The sequence below is a fragment of the Neohortaea acidophila genome (assembly GCF_010093505.1).
Source record: "Neohortaea acidophila strain CBS 113389 unplaced genomic scaffold BDY17scaffold_12, whole genome shotgun sequence".
In the NCBI taxonomy this organism is placed as follows: Eukaryota; Fungi; Ascomycota; class Dothideomycetes; order Mycosphaerellales; family Teratosphaeriaceae; genus Neohortaea; species Neohortaea acidophila.
The window spans coordinates 77,282-91,566 of record NW_022985521.1 but is presented as its reverse complement, the minus strand read 5'-3'; the positions used below and the strand labels follow the sequence as shown (position 1 = coordinate 91,566).

At 56.9% G+C, this 14,285-nt stretch overlaps 6 protein-coding genes across 6 annotated transcripts; 3 read left to right on the top strand and 3 right to left on the bottom strand.

Moving 5' to 3' along the window:
* Positions 1-132: 132 nt before the first annotated feature.
* On the top strand, positions 133-3,170 carry BDY17DRAFT_313584 (meiosis protein SPO22/ZIP4 like-domain-containing protein; the record flags this gene model as incomplete). Its single annotated transcript, XM_033735728.1, has 4 exons — positions 133-193; positions 248-1,057; positions 1,109-1,328; positions 1,379-3,170. The coding sequence occupies 4 exons, from the start codon at positions 133-135 to the stop codon at positions 3,168-3,170; spliced, it is 2,883 nt and encodes a 960-aa protein (XP_033585546.1).
* A 115-nt stretch (positions 3,171-3,285) lies between these two features.
* Positions 3,286-7,501, top strand: BDY17DRAFT_46828 (dynein associated protein-domain-containing protein). Its single transcript, XM_033738417.1, has one exon. The coding sequence runs from the start codon at positions 3,430-3,432 to the stop codon at positions 7,381-7,383; it is 3,954 nt and encodes a 1,317-aa protein (XP_033585545.1). The 5' UTR covers positions 3,286-3,429; the 3' UTR covers positions 7,384-7,501.
* Positions 7,502-9,318: 1,817 nt separating this feature from the next.
* BDY17DRAFT_330709 (cytochrome P450) lies at positions 9,319-10,713 on the bottom strand (the record flags this gene model as incomplete). Its single annotated transcript, XM_033737881.1, has 2 exons — positions 9,319-10,379; positions 10,471-10,713. The coding sequence occupies 2 exons, from the start codon at positions 10,711-10,713 to the stop codon at positions 9,585-9,587; spliced, it is 1,038 nt and encodes a 345-aa protein (XP_033585544.1). The 3' UTR covers positions 9,319-9,584.
* A 743-nt stretch (positions 10,714-11,456) lies between these two features.
* Positions 11,457-11,942, top strand: BDY17DRAFT_257562 (uncharacterized protein; the record flags this gene model as incomplete). The annotated part of the gene is made up of 1 exon (XM_033731698.1): positions 11,457-11,942. One exon carries the CDS (start codon positions 11,457-11,459, stop codon positions 11,940-11,942), a length of 486 nt encoding a protein of 161 aa, XP_033585543.1.
* A 17-nt stretch (positions 11,943-11,959) lies between these two features.
* On the bottom strand, positions 11,960-12,831 carry BDY17DRAFT_46761 (HotDog domain-containing protein). Its single transcript, XM_033738416.1, has 3 exons — positions 12,547-12,831; positions 12,164-12,481; positions 11,960-12,102 (listed from the first exon to the last, which is right to left on the bottom strand). The coding sequence occupies exons 1-3, from the start codon at positions 12,652-12,654 to the stop codon at positions 11,977-11,979; spliced, it is 552 nt and encodes a 183-aa protein (XP_033585542.1). The 5' UTR covers positions 12,655-12,831; the 3' UTR covers positions 11,960-11,976.
* A 178-nt stretch (positions 12,832-13,009) lies between these two features.
* BDY17DRAFT_313580 (uncharacterized protein) lies at positions 13,010-14,131 on the bottom strand (the record flags this gene model as incomplete). The annotated part of the gene is made up of 4 exons (XM_033735727.1): positions 13,010-13,603; positions 13,660-13,755; positions 13,818-13,913; positions 13,985-14,131. The coding sequence occupies 4 exons, from the start codon at positions 14,129-14,131 to the stop codon at positions 13,010-13,012; spliced, it is 933 nt and encodes a 310-aa protein (XP_033585541.1).
* Positions 14,132-14,285: the final 154 nt, after the last annotated feature.

Here is a 14,285-nt window from a genome sequence, read left to right as displayed (position 1 = left end):
ACTCACGGGTGGTTTCCTTCTGCATCTCACCGTGTTCAATGTCTTCCACATCTTCCCCTTGCCATCATCTTCTTCACCCCGGAATGTGCCTCAACACTCCATAATCAATCATCAGGCAAGTGTGTTTAACCCATGGCGCCACTGAAACCGGTCAGAGAAAATGCCGGCAAGAGGCAGATCGACCAACTGCTTGGTGAGTTCGCTGCTCCACGCCAGTCCCACCTTTGTTTGACACGCCATTGCGCAGAACTGGCCGAGAAGTGCCTCGATGTGGTGAAATCACGCACCGCCCTTCCATCCAGTCTACAGCATGCCCTCGAGGCCGCAATTACACGCGCTTTCTCTCCCACACCGTCGACTACCTCGCTCGCGCCATGTGCTGCCAAGGTAGATGCCCTGGCCTGTGAGCTCTGGAACGCGGCAACAAACTTTCTCCGCCATCACGAAGATCATCAAGCCACTCGACCCTTGACTGACAACGAGGCCCGTTCCATCCTCCTTCTCCGCATCCTCTCCTTCTTGCTCATCGACGCCGCCCGCCAAGCCACCCCAAAGCTTGCTTCGGATGGAGAGCAGCGTATACGTACCTTCAAGATCGCGCTCAAGGCCTGCAAGTTCTGCCTCGACAACGACGAGCTGGTCTATGCGCGCAATATTCTGGAGAGATGTTCCGATCATGTCGAAGCGATGGAGACCCCTTCGCCCCTCGTACAGATGTCGGCCCAGAGCGAAACGAACGAACAAAAGGAACATTCGCGATCTCTTGTGGCCGAGTACTATCTTCACCGCCTCGTTCATGCTTGCAAATCGGACAGCCTAGATCTGGCCAACCATCTCTTCGCCCAAATCCCTCACTCACAGCTGCAGCAGTCGCCGCACCTGTCTGAAAAAGCAGCCGATCTGTTTTATGAAGCCGGCAGGGCATTGTGCAAAAGACAGCAAACCGAGCAAGCCGTGGTATGGTTTGAGAGGGCAGTTTCTGCACTTGATGCCAGCGAGCCCGAGCACCAAAGTGAGAATGCAGCAGAGCTTCGGCTGACCGTGACAGCTTCTCTTGGTCTGTCTGTCAGGTCAACCCAAATAAAGTCATTCTGCTGACACCGCATAGTGAAGTGTCTGCGCAGCAGCGATGACCAAATCGCACTACAGCGGGCGCAGCATCTTGTCCAGCAGCTGAGCACTACCCACGGGCTGGCGAATCGTATCACCGTTCAACTATTGCGACTCAATGTTCTGCTTGTGCACTCGCCGCCAGCCATGGACGAAATGAGAAGCGCCTTGTCAATGTTGATTCGATCTTCCGTTATCACAGAGTTGACATTCAAGAAGTACGTTGTCGGTTACATATCGTTGAGGGTTGTAACTCATTCTCCCGCAGAATCATGCAAACGATCCATCGAGTTCAGAAAGTGGACTGTGAGGTTGCGAGGCAAGCACTTGCCAACTTGATCACCACCCGCCTTGTCAACGACTTTCCGGAAGAGCAATGCGAGGCTGCCGCATGCCTCAGCCGAATCGAGCAAGCGACAATCACTTACACTCTTTCCGTCTCCAACGAGCCGAGCGAGGCATCACCAGGCTCCGTTGCGGAATTGCAAAAGTTATTCGATGCCATTCACCAGCACAACGGCCTCATATTCACGGCAAAAGCAACTCATGCAGCCCAGACGCTGATCTGGAAAGCGGCAGCATCAAGCGAGACAGATCTTGCGGCCGCATGGTCCGCACTTCTGCAACACCCCTTGTTTGAGAGTGCGGGTCAGATTAACAAGACCAAGATTGGCAGAAAGATGATGGCCGTGGCACTCGCAAAAGGTGATTTCAACGGAGCGAGACAAACCTTCTACCAGATGTCACCAGGCTCACGGAACGAGAGCATGACTCGATACCTTGCATTCAAGCTGGCGCTACGCTGCGATGACTACGAAATGGCAAGGGAGAGCCTGCAGGAGATCGCGAAGAGCAGCAAGAAAGACCAGACGTTTCTCTACGCCTGCGTTCTCGAAGCGCAACAGTCCAAGATGCGAGCGATAGCCGTGGCCGCCTTGCAAGCCATTCTCGACCGGCAATCACCGGAGCTTCATATGCCCTCGCTACTGCGGTGCATAGCAAAATTACTGATTGCGGTAATTGGTACGGCAGACCGGGGCGCACATGAAGTAATGGAGGAGGTCGTGCAAGTGTTCGAGAATGCCGCAGCAAGTACGCAAGTTTTGAGCAAGGCGGCTGGGGATGGATGGCAGAGTGAGGTCCAGTGGTGGAGCAAGAATGCCTACAATCTGTCGCTCGAGCATTGTGCCGGCATGGATCCGGAACATCTCGCTCGCCTCCTCACCGCCTGCACTCATCTGATCGAAGCTTCCTCCGCCGAGGGCGAAGCGACGGATGTGGAGGGGCGTCGAAGAAGAAAAGCACTGTGTCACTTTCTCTGTGCAAGCGCGCACATTGTGCTTGCACGTTCTGTGGAAGAACGATCAGAGTATGGCTTGCAGAACTACCTGAACGCTCGTCAGCAGATCGAAGATTTCCAGGCACTGCAGCCTGCACTGGGCGAGAGGCAAGATCAAGATCTTCACAGGAAGGCATTCGAGCTTCTTAAGTTCGATCTGGAATGCATTTTGCATCTGCAGCAGTGGGATTCGCTGGATGCCTGCTTGCAGAAGTGCCTCGAATGCCGCGACGTTGACCGATGGGAAACACTGGCCGACATTGTCCTCATCATTCGCCAGCAAAGGGCAGCAGCGGGAGAGAGTGAGCAGAGCCCTGCACGCATCAACCGACTACTTGACAGAATCATCAACGAGACGTGGCAGCAGAACAAGGACATCAGCAAAGCCTCTCGCTGGCTCCGCCTCTCCTTCTCGATGGATCTGAAAGAGGGTAAAGGGGACTTTGCGCTCGAGCTACTGAAGCAGTCGGCGGGCATGGCGATGAAAGGGTATCGAAAGGAAGATGCCACGTATCCGGAGACGGAACTGCAATGGCTGGCCATCACCGCTTTCAATCGAGCAGTCGACCTTCTGTCTAGCGGGAATGTCGCCCTGGCTCGAGAGTGGATCCAGGGAGCGTTGGAGCTGGCGAGATATGCTGGGGACGACGGGGCGTTGCATGCGAACTTGACGGATCGGCATGAAATGGCAATGAGGCGGCTGAAGGATGCAGGACTGTGAGGACTGTGATGTATGGAGTCAGTCAGCTCGGTAAAGATGGTCACTTTAATGTAGCGGTGATGTACTGCGAGAGATCGGCTCGGGGAAACGTTTCAGCGGAGACACTCCCGCGTCGCGCGTCCACCTCCGCACATCCAACTAAACACCACTTCTGGAGACCATGGAATCTTAAACCGTCTACCTCTCACAACCACTCGAGCTGCATTTGAAGGATGAAGAGCTCCAAGAGCCGTCGACCTCAGGCCTGCCCACCCCGACCATGACCACCACCGCCTACACGGTCGGACAGAAAGTCGAACTCAACGACGGCCGAACAGCAACCATCCGCTTTGCAGGCACCACCTCCTTCCAAGTCGGCGAGTGGATTGGCGTCGAGCTCGAGGAGCCCACCGGGAAGAACGATGGCTCCGTCAAGGGGGAGCGCTACTTTCAATGTCGCCCAAACTACGGCATGTTCTTGCGGCCAACGGGGGTGAAGCGGGTGGTGGAAGATGCGAAGCCAAAGGCAAGCGGCAAGACGGTGGGAAATGGCGTGGCCGGCAAGCCTAGACCTGGTGTCAATGGTGTGAAGAGGCAGAGTGTGGTTGGAACACCATCGGCTACTCCAACGCCCGCTACGAGGCCGGGATTGAGTGGCATGCGATCGCCAGTCAAGTCTCCCTCCAAGCAAGCTGGCAGCAATGGGATCTCGAGTACATCTACTTCGAGGACGAGTACGCCACCGATTTCTAAGAGACCTTCTACAACAACTGCAGCCGCCACAAAATCCAGGCCGAGCTTGGCGGCTTCCACTTCAGCCGCTGCCCGCCCAACAGCAAGACCTCCCGCAGCGCCATCCACCAATGCAGCCTCGAGACCGTCATTGGCGCCTCCGTCAGCTGCTGTGAGGCTGGCTGCTTCTCGGAATGGTCTGGCAGCAGCATCATCGGCCCGGCCTTCTTCGATAGTCACCCGAGACAAACAGCGTCTCAGCTCCACCACAGAAGAGGCGACAAGCGAGGGGGAAAGTGAGCAGCCTGACGTTTTGTCGCCAAAGGAAAGCGAGAAGTCATCAGAGATCAGCCACTCCAAGAGCAATGGCGCCGCCGAGGAGGAGAAGGATGAAGACAACACCGTTACGCCCGTGTTCGCTCCAGCGGCACCACCCCCTCCTGCACCCGCTGATACCACGCCAGCGTCACCGACGTTTTCGAGACCGCGAAGACCCTCCTCACCCGCCGCTGCATCGGTGCATTCTCAGCGCACCATTCGCAGCACCACCGTGTCAAGTCGGCAGATTGAAGAGCTGGAGGCCAAGATTAGACTGTTGGAGCGCAAGCGCATAGAGGACCGAGATGTGAAGAAGAACCTCGAGCAAGCACGACAAGAGCGCGATCAGTATAAAGGCATCATCGAGAAGCTGCAGACCAAATATCGCCCACAACAGCAGGAGATCGCCGAGCTGAAGCGGGCGCTGAGCGAGGCTGAGAAGAAGGTCACCGATCTGGAGACGACGCAAGCGGAACACGATGGCGTGGTGGAGATGACGACGCTGGATCGTGAAATGGCCGAGGAGGCTGCCGAAGGGTTGAAGGCGGAGCTGGATGCGCTGAGGGCGCAGCACGAGGAGGTGCAGCTGGAGCTGGACATTCTCAAGGAGGAGAATCATGACCTTACGAAAGAGATGAACCCCGAAGAGCGTGAGAGTGCCGGATGGGTGCAGTTGCAGCACAGCAACGACCGACTGCGGATTGCGCTGCTCGCATTGCGAGATCGATCTTTAGACGAAAAGGAGGAGATGAAGTCGCACATCCAAGGTCTGGAGGACCAGCTCAAGGACCTTGAGCCTCTCAAGAACACCAACGAAGAGACACGCGAGAAATTGCTCCGCAGCGAGGCAGATACGGAAGATCTGCGCCAGCAATTGGAAGCTGCTCTGCAAGCCGAAGAAATGATCGAGGAGCTCACCGAACGCAATGGAAGACTGGAGTCGACGGTGGGCGACATGCGCATTGCCATTGAAGATCTTGAGAATCTGAAAGAACTCAACGACGAGCTTGAGATCAATCACATGGAGGCAGAAAAGCAGATGCAGGAGGAGATTGACTTCAAGGACTCCCTCCTGCTTGACCGCGAGCACACGGCGAAACTTCTGCAGGAAGCCCTCGACGGCAAAGACGACACCATCCGCCAATTCCGTAATCTCGTTGGCAACATGCAGGCCGATCTGGCAGATATGAAGGCGAGCAAGCAAATCACCGAGACGGAAGCGAAGGATCTGGAGGATAAGAGCCGCGCAATGCTCGACCTGAATTTGAGGCTGCAGACCAGTGCGGCCAAGACACAAGTCAAGGCCATCGATCTCGAGCTGCGGAAGCTGGAGGCCCAAGAAGCGAGCGAGCATCTGGCCATCGTGCAATTGTTCTTGCCCGAAGCCTTCCACGCCGAGAGGAACAGCGTGCTTGCTTTGCTGCGATTCAAGCGGATCGCTTTCAAGTCAAATCTCGTCCACGGCTTCATGAAGGAGCGTGTGGCATCTTTCGGCACCAGAGGGACAGATGAGGACGTATTTGCCGCGTGCGACGTGTTGGCCAAGCTGACTTGGATCGCCGCGATGGCTGATCGCTTCGTCAATGCCGTTTGCAGCTGCTCTCCCGCCGAGTTTGCCGGCTTTGAGTCGTCGCTTCACGAAACGGAGCCTGTGGAGCGTGCCCTCAACGGCTACGTGGATGCGCTCCGGCGAGACGAGATGAAGGAGCGTGACATGGCCGAGGAGCTGCAAAGGAGCATTGCCGTCATGCTGCACCTTGCTTCATTACACATCAAGGACGACTTGGCAAGCCACGCTGATGCTGTGCTCATGCGACTGCTCGTCTTGCAGTCGCAGCTGGAGAGTGCTGCCACCGCACTACAGACGAGCAAGGTGTTGATCGAAACGAATGTCCCTCGAAATACGGAAGAGGAAGACGACGACGAAGGCAGTGTATCAGATCTCACCATCATTCTCAGCCGGGCGGATACTTTGATCAACCACGCACGAAGCGCAAAAGTGGCTATGGGCAAGGCTCATCGTGCTTTGGCAGACCTCCAAGCCAGATCCCTTACCCTCGAAGCCAGCACTACCGACGGTTTTGAAAAAGCGGAAACGCTAGTGTCGAATGCCGCGGCCTATACCAGGCGTGTTGGTGCAGCTCTGCAGGCTTGCTTCGGAGAAGCGGGTCGCATCGAACCATTCACCGCTGCCGAGGTCGCTGGTGTGTTCTCTTCGACGGCGACAGCAGTCTTCTCCCTCGATACCCCTGAAGCCGGGCCCTTCAACGAACTAGCCAAGCGTATGCGCCAGCTCGTCGAAATCCTCGCAGACCTCGCCGCCCTACCCAACGATCTCGACAACACCATCGAGTTCGAGAGAGCACCACCCCCGTGGGTCGCGCGCGCCAACGAGCTGAAGCAAACCAAGATCACCTCCATCGACACCGAGGCCGAGCTAGCCAGTACTCTCGCCGCCCTTCGCAGCAAAGACACAGAAGTAAAGGAGAAGGAGACCGAGCTCGAAGAACAAAGCGTGCGCATCGAAATGCTAGAAGCGAGGATGAAAGACGCGGCCAAACGCTCGGCGCGCATCGCCGAGCTGGAAAAGGCGCTGCACGAAGCGCGCGACGCCGAGCGCAAAGCACGACAGGAGACGCAGCGCGCGAAAGACGAACAAGAGCGGGAAATGGACCGCGCGAGGGAAGAAATGGGCCGGCTCGGCGAGGAGCGGAGGAAGGGCCTGCGCGGCCTCGGCGGCGACGCGCTCGACGACGCCGCCATGGGCGCCGGCACGCGCATGACGGTGCAGCGGCAAGAGCACAAGCTGCGCGCACTCGAAGGCGCCGTGCGCCATCTCGGCAGCGAGAATCATCGTCTCCGTCTCCCGCCCGTCGACTCCCCGCTCTCGTCGCGAGCCACGCTCGCCTGGCTGCACGAGCCGCTTACGAAACCCGCGCCAGAGCGGCGGAGGCAAGCGGAGAAGGTGCGACAGGAGGGCAGGGATGTGATGCGGCAGCTGTTGGATTTCGCGGCTTTGTCGCCTATGGTGGTCGAGTTGAAGGATGCGGGGGAGAATCGGCTTGCGTGGAGGCCGGCGAGGGAGAGTGGGAGGTGGAAGGTGGAGAGGCGGAAGGAGGAGTGGGAGGTGTGGAAGGATTGGAGGCGGGATGTGGTGAGGTTGGGTGGGAGGGCGAAGGGATGAGGGCGGTTGTGAGTGATGGAGAGGAAGAAGGAGGTTGGTTAAATGTCGCTCCGCTGTGTAGCGCAAGATACCCTTTCAAGATTTCAAGCATGTTGCATTGCGCAACAACACGATTCATTACGAGGAAGAGAAGCGAATACTACAAGGAAGGGTGGAAGGGGAAGTTGGGGACCAAGATGTTGCATTCCGCACGATACTAAGATACAGCACCATGCCAACTACCATGTGCAGGTTGCATGTTATGGAAGAAGCGTCAACGGCAGCATGTACTGTCCACGTTCAGCACAAGCCACCGAGTAGCTCATCAATCTAGACTCAGTCATCCATCACAACCCTCAACGCCATTGCCCTTGGGGTATCATCGTTGTCAATCTTCCGAAAACTCCATTGTCCAGAATCGTGCAGTTGTCGTTCACTCCGAAGCAAAGGGCGTGGGCAGCTTAGCAGCAACCCAGGTGGTGTCCTTGCTGCCCTCGGCTTCCTTGGCGGCGGTGGCCTCCATCATCATCTTCCTGCGCAGGTGAGGTGGGATTGTGGCGGTGGTGCGCTTGGGCTCTTCAACCTGGACGTCTTGGACTTAGTGGACGGCATGACGCTTCTTGTCCACATAAATCTCGATGAAGTTGTGGCCAGTGTGGACTTGGGGCCCGGCGGCGGCGGCGCGCTCTTCCTCCTTCTTGACGGAAGCCTTGAAGGCCTGCGCCGACTTGATGAAGTTTTGGCGAAGCTCCTCGGCCTTGGCATCGTTCTTGGGACGAGCGTCTTGGGCACGGGCTTTGGCAAAGGCGCCGGTGGGGGCGGTAGATGGAATGACCCCGGCGGCCCTCATGGCGGCGAGCTTACGCGCTGGGTAGAGACTGGTGAGGGGCTTGCCCGACTTGCGAGGGTCAAGCTTGATGGTGGGCAGATGGTTCTCGTTCCCAGTCATGGCGGCGTTGTCCTTGTTCATGAAGTTCTCGTTTCCCTTGTCGGCGGCGTTCTTGCTGCGGTTCTCGTGGAGACGCTGAAGCCAGTTGGGGACGCGGGAACCACGGACCCAGATGTGCATGATGGAGGTCTTGTACTCCGTCTCGTGCACGAGGCGCCCGTCCCAGACACGCTCGAGGATCTTGTGGGTGATGGCACGGTCACGAGAGTTGGTGATGGGCTTCGTCGAGAACGGCGGGCCACAGACGAGGGGCTTTGACGGATCCAGGCGGGCAAGGAGCTTGGCGGTGGTGTCAACGTCCAAGGCATTCTCCAGAGCGCATTGGTCCTTCCAGGAGATGGGGGTGGTGTAGGACTTGGTCGTGGTGGCAGTGGAGCCGGTAGAGGAGTCGGTGGAGACGATGGACTTGACCGTAGCAGTGGAGCTGGTGGAGGAGCCAGTGGAGACGACGGAGGCGCTGCGGGCAGCAATGGCCTTGAGGTGCGGGGGGATCGTCTTCCTGAACTCGGGCGCCGTTGGACGCATGGGCGAATTGTTGGGCGTATTGGCCGGGGCGATGTTGGTGGAAAGCTTGATTCCGCTGACGATGTACTCCTTGCCGGCAGTGGGAGAGGTGGGGATGTTGGTGAGAGACATGGTGATGTCGAAGGCTCGGATGACTTGAGTGAGGATTTTGGAGAGGATTGAAGTGTGCAGATTTTCGCCGGGGCAGTTGTAGAGACTTGCTCCGAACTGGGTGGGAATCAGTGTGTGAGGATGAAGATGGGTTTGAAGGTTGTGAATGTTGTGAATGTTGGGGAAAGATGTGTGAGAAGAAGATGTGTGAGAGGAGGAACGAAGATGTACAAGACAGGCGAGGGAGCGAATAGATATACCCATTCGCTCCCCAGCCACCGTCTTTTTGCCATCAATGGGCGACAATAGGAAGGGTTGTCATTGATGGAAAGTCCAAACGTACCGTCGCACAGTGGGGGCGCAGCGAGCGAAAACGCTCTCCCAGCCACCGAGTTTCGCTGAAGATGTGGGCGTCGGCGCCGAGAATGCTGGGATTGACGTGGGCGACGGAGGGTTCGACGCAAATGGTGCACTGTAAGATGCAGCGAGTCAGCAAGTATCCTGTCGCCGTTACTAGAATCACGGTGGTAGGGAGGGATGGATGTGAGAAGGTGTGATGACGGCACGCGTGGCGAAAAAGGGGAGCGAGCGCGCCACGGCTTGTGTAACGTTTGCACGCCACACTTGCCTGCAGCTGAGGCCGTGCCGAGGGAGCCAATCAACACGCTTGCAAATGACTTACGCCGGAGGGTATGTGCTGGAAGTTGATTTGCACGCCAGCATCAGGCACGCGATACTTGATGGCGCTGGAGTGTGCGGGCAGATGCAATCGGAGGGATTCCTGGAGGACGGCGTAGAGCAGTGGCATGCTCGCTTTCGTCTGAATCAGGTCTTTGATTTTCGCCTGCTCCGCGAGGCCAACACTGTCCATCTCGTTACGTAGCCTTTGAACCAACCCAGGATCGCTGTAGATGTACCATAGCGACGAGACCAGATGCACAATGACCGGATCTGATCCCGCGAGCAGGAGCGCGATGCACGCTTCTTGCGTGTGACCACTTGGCGCTTCTGTCGCGTCTTGTGAAGGGGTGTTCGAGGTGGCGTTCAAGTGTTCACCGACTATCTCCTGCAGGTCAGTGACTCTCAACAGGCGAGATATCTTAGTGAGTAAGGGTTGTAGGCGAAAGTAGCCACCAGACAGGACAGCATGAAGCTTCCAGTCCTTTAACGCTTTCCCAATCTTGGCAGCACGGAGGGGCTTCCGAAGAAATGTGGGTGGATGGGAGGCAGTAGTGGCGAACATGACATCGTATGCGTAGCGTGCGATCAGCTCAGCAACGTTGAACTCTTCTCCGCTGCTCGAGAGAGCATGCAAGGCCTCCATGAACGCATCGTTACATGCCTCGATGTCGGCCTCGCGGCGGAAGATGTTGGCCATGCTGCAGATGTCGGCCAGGATGGGGGCGGATTGTGAGGGCACGCGGTGATGCACGGAGGCATATGGAGGCGAGATCTGGCAATATCAGCACCTGCCTGCGCGACTATCTACCCGAGGGACTGACCTTTTGAAGACTACAGCGCCAAAGAAGCCCGGCATCATCGACGCTGTACTCCCTCGGGCCGATTTGAATGAGCGGGCCGTGCTGGGCGTGAAGCTCACGGAGTTGTTGCTTGTACGTGCCCTTGACTACGTGAGTGAACTTCCACAGCCTCGTAATCTTGGCGAGTCGTGGGCCGGGGACGTTGTTGGTGAGGTTCGAGGCTATGGTAGTGAGGCTCACGAGTAGCCAGGCGAGGGCAGCAGCAGATCCGAGAGAGACGAGAGCGGAGGCAATTGAGGCGAACATTCCGACTCCGCAGCCCAGGCTCGTGCAGATGTATGATCCGAGGTTGGTGACTTCGCAGATGAATGCGAAGCTGACGAGGCTCAGGGCAAAGACGATCTGCCGGGAGGGAGGCGAAGGCTTGCTTGGAGCACTTTGGCACGGTGGGGCAGCATGTCTCTGTCGTCCATCCATCGTTGAAGTGTTTGAGGTGTGTGAAGATGGGAGAAGGAGTGAAGGGTGGGTTGAACGCAATGCAATGGAAGCCGTAGATTGTGCATGGAGGAGAGGTATAGGAGCTGAAGTTGAAGGCTACTTGTACTCACGTGATGGCAGCAAGACTACGCGTGTATAGATGGTCTGAGGCAAGAGCGAGGGATGAGAGCATGTGACATTCAACCTGGAACGTGGGAGGGGAGGGACATCGCACTCAAAGAGCAGTGAGGGGGAACTGATCCGTGGAATACATTGGAGCAACGAAAGCCGCATATGACCAAAGGTCGTTCAAATTCCAGCAGTGCGTGATGCAATGGCGATACTTCTCACGCCAGACACCAGTGCCATAAGCACATCCGCACCTTCGTACATTCTAGGAAGGAGCGAGATGAAGTTGAGATCCCTGTCAAGTCGCGGTGGTCCAAGCTTCGGCCTTACATCAGCATCTTCGCCGGCTTCGCTGACGTCTTCGAGACTCTGAGATACTTAAGAGTTGGCCACACCTACTCACTTTCCTTTCGATCCTTTGAAAATTATTCCCCTCATCGAAAATGTATTCACTCTCCCGCGCAAGCCGAACAATCAGACCGGCCTTCTCCCGCCGACCCTTCTCATCATATCGAGCCCTGCAATCCACATGGACTCCCGGGCCATCGCCACCGAAACTCCCCAAAGAAGAGCAAGAGGTGTTTGAGAAGCTGCAGCAACAGTCCAGGGGCGCCTTCAGTACGCCGAGGGAGATCCAACCCAAAGCGGAAGCGAGAGACGCCCAAGCCGGGGTCATCGCCGAGTCACTTGAGGGACAGTCGAGATCAACAGAAGCGGAGAAGATGCTCGAGCAGCTTCGAGAGCGGGCGAGGGTAGTGGCGCAGGGAGATGGCGAGGAACTACACCCGAATGTACGCAGAGGAGCTGCGCCGGAGTTCGCTGGCGATACGAACCCCAAGACTGGTGAGGTGGGCGGGCCGAAGAATGAGCCGTTGCGATGGGGCGTGAACAGTGATTGGAGTTATAATGGACGAGTCACCGACTTTTGACGGCTCTGTATCATGGCTTGTCTTCATGCAAACCTCACATCTTGGCTGGCACCGGATCAATGTTAAACTTCTGGTGCTCGCACGTGCATATCAACGCCCGGTCGGACTCGCGCACGAGCTTCGCCGTTATCAGGCACATGGCCTTGCCGGCATGCACAATCTGTGTACTTCGGCGTCAGAACATCAAACAACAACCAAAAATGATGGCTTGCGCAACTCACCTCGCATTCCATCAGCAACACCTCGCCCTCTGCAGCCGGGCGGAGATACGTGACGTTCAAGGTCCTCGTCGTCCCAAAATGCCACCAAAAATCCCTCCTCCGGATCATCTGCAGCATGATGCTGGTGCCAGTATCAAACATGGAGGCCGCCATGCCGCCTTGCAGTGTGCCTCCGGGGTTCAGATAGGTGCGCTGGACGGTGAAGCGGTAGGTGACGCGTGCGGTGGTGTTGGACGTTTTCACCGCTTCCACCACCTCGGCGGCTTGTAGCCAGGAAAGCAGGGCGCTTCGTTCATGGACCTTGGCGTCTTCTTCAAGCTAGATCATCACCACGTAGCCATCAGCTCAGGCGTCTTCTCATGCCGAGGGGTGAGGGCGCGAACGAATTTGGTAAAGCCTCCCTTGAGCACATCGTTCTGCACCCTTTCCTTGGTGTTTCCACCCGGGTTTTCTCCCTGCCACCAATCCGCCTTCCTCGGTCGCATAGTCATCTCACTGACGCCTTCCGATTTGCCTATTCGGTCTGCCAATTACCGCGCGCTCGCCTGCTTCGTTCGTTGCCGATTGTATGTCTCCGCAGCTGCGCCCCGAGGCAGAATGGAAGGAAGAAGTGCTTTACACAAACATGTACGCCAGACCTGTTGAGTTGAAGAAAATCGCAAAGCAGAGCTGAGAGTTGCCTATTGGTTGGCCTTATATCGAGAATGTGCTGACGGAGGTTCGGGTAGTTGGCCTTCCTTCGGTCGACAAAAGCGGGTCTGTCAATCCTCCAGCTGAAGGCCATGACATGAGACGGGCTTCGATCATGCTGACTGTGCGTGACAAACAACAGTACGCATCTTCCTCCTACAGCTTCCTCGCCACTTTCAGCCGCGCAATATCAGCCTCAACCTTCTCCGTCTCCTGTAGAATGTCTGCATACTCCCTCGCCAGGCCCTGCATGCCCGCCACCTTCCCATACGCCTCCAGCTTCTCCTCCACCTCGGCCGTCTTGCGCTGAACGCTCCGCCTCTCCACCCGCATCGACTCTCCTCTCTGCCTCAACGCTGCCAACACTTCCGGCGAAAGCAGCTGAGACACGAGCTGCGCGTGCTGAAGGCGTAGTTTCTTGTCCATGCCTTCCGCGACCAGCGCCAGATAATCGGCCTTGGCCCTCGCTCCGCGCGCCGCCGCGCCGTGGATGACTTGCTCGAGGACGTTGATGCTGCGTTCGCTGATCTGCCGGTACACGGTGTGCAGCTGCACCGCTTCTTCCACCAGTTTGATGCGTGACTCCGTGAGGCGGGATTCAGAGGCCGAAAGGGTGTCTTTGATGTTTGAGATGGCGGGTGGGAGATGTTGCACAGGAGGCGCTTCCTCCTCATCCAATATCAATGCCAATGTTTGAGCATCCCGTCGGAATTGCTTGGTTAAAGCAGTGTTGATCTGCTCAAGATTGTCCTAGTACATGTGTTAGCACTGTCATCATTGAATGCACAAGGGGCAGAAGTGCTCACTTGGAAGTTCGTAACATCGTCCCGCAACAAGTATCTATCCTCCTCTGCTATCTGGCCATCAAGAAAAGCAGCCACGACAGCAACGAGTCGTTGTAGCTATAAAGGCCGTCGTCAGCACATGCGTCGTCGGCGTCAAACGGGACAGCGGCCTCGCTCACCTCTTCCGGCAACTCGCCAGGTCGGTATGACAGCTCGCGCAGGCGGAGGATGACCATTTCTCTTTTCGCAGCTTCTACCCGCGCTTTGTAGAGGTCCTATTGCTCTGCATAAGTGAAGGCTCTCCATTCCTCGCCGGCGGGACGACGATACGTGAAGGCGAACTTACGTGGCCGACAGCATCTCGGTCGCGCTGGGCCTTCGCGGGAAGCTGCGACGTGCCATCTGCATTTAACTTGTTGCTACACAGATCGCTGTAGAGGGCATTGAACTTGGGGTTGGACGACAGCGTGTTGGGATCGATTAGGGCGAGCATTGTGTGTTGAGGAGGTACGTGAGTGTGAGTCCAAAACAAAGGTCCGGGAGGTCTGAAGTGGGAGGGAAATTTACAGATAGTTCAAGCAAGGTGTCACTCAACTAACACGAAATCAAATATAACACGCCTCCGCGCCTAGTTCCAGAGTGAGGAG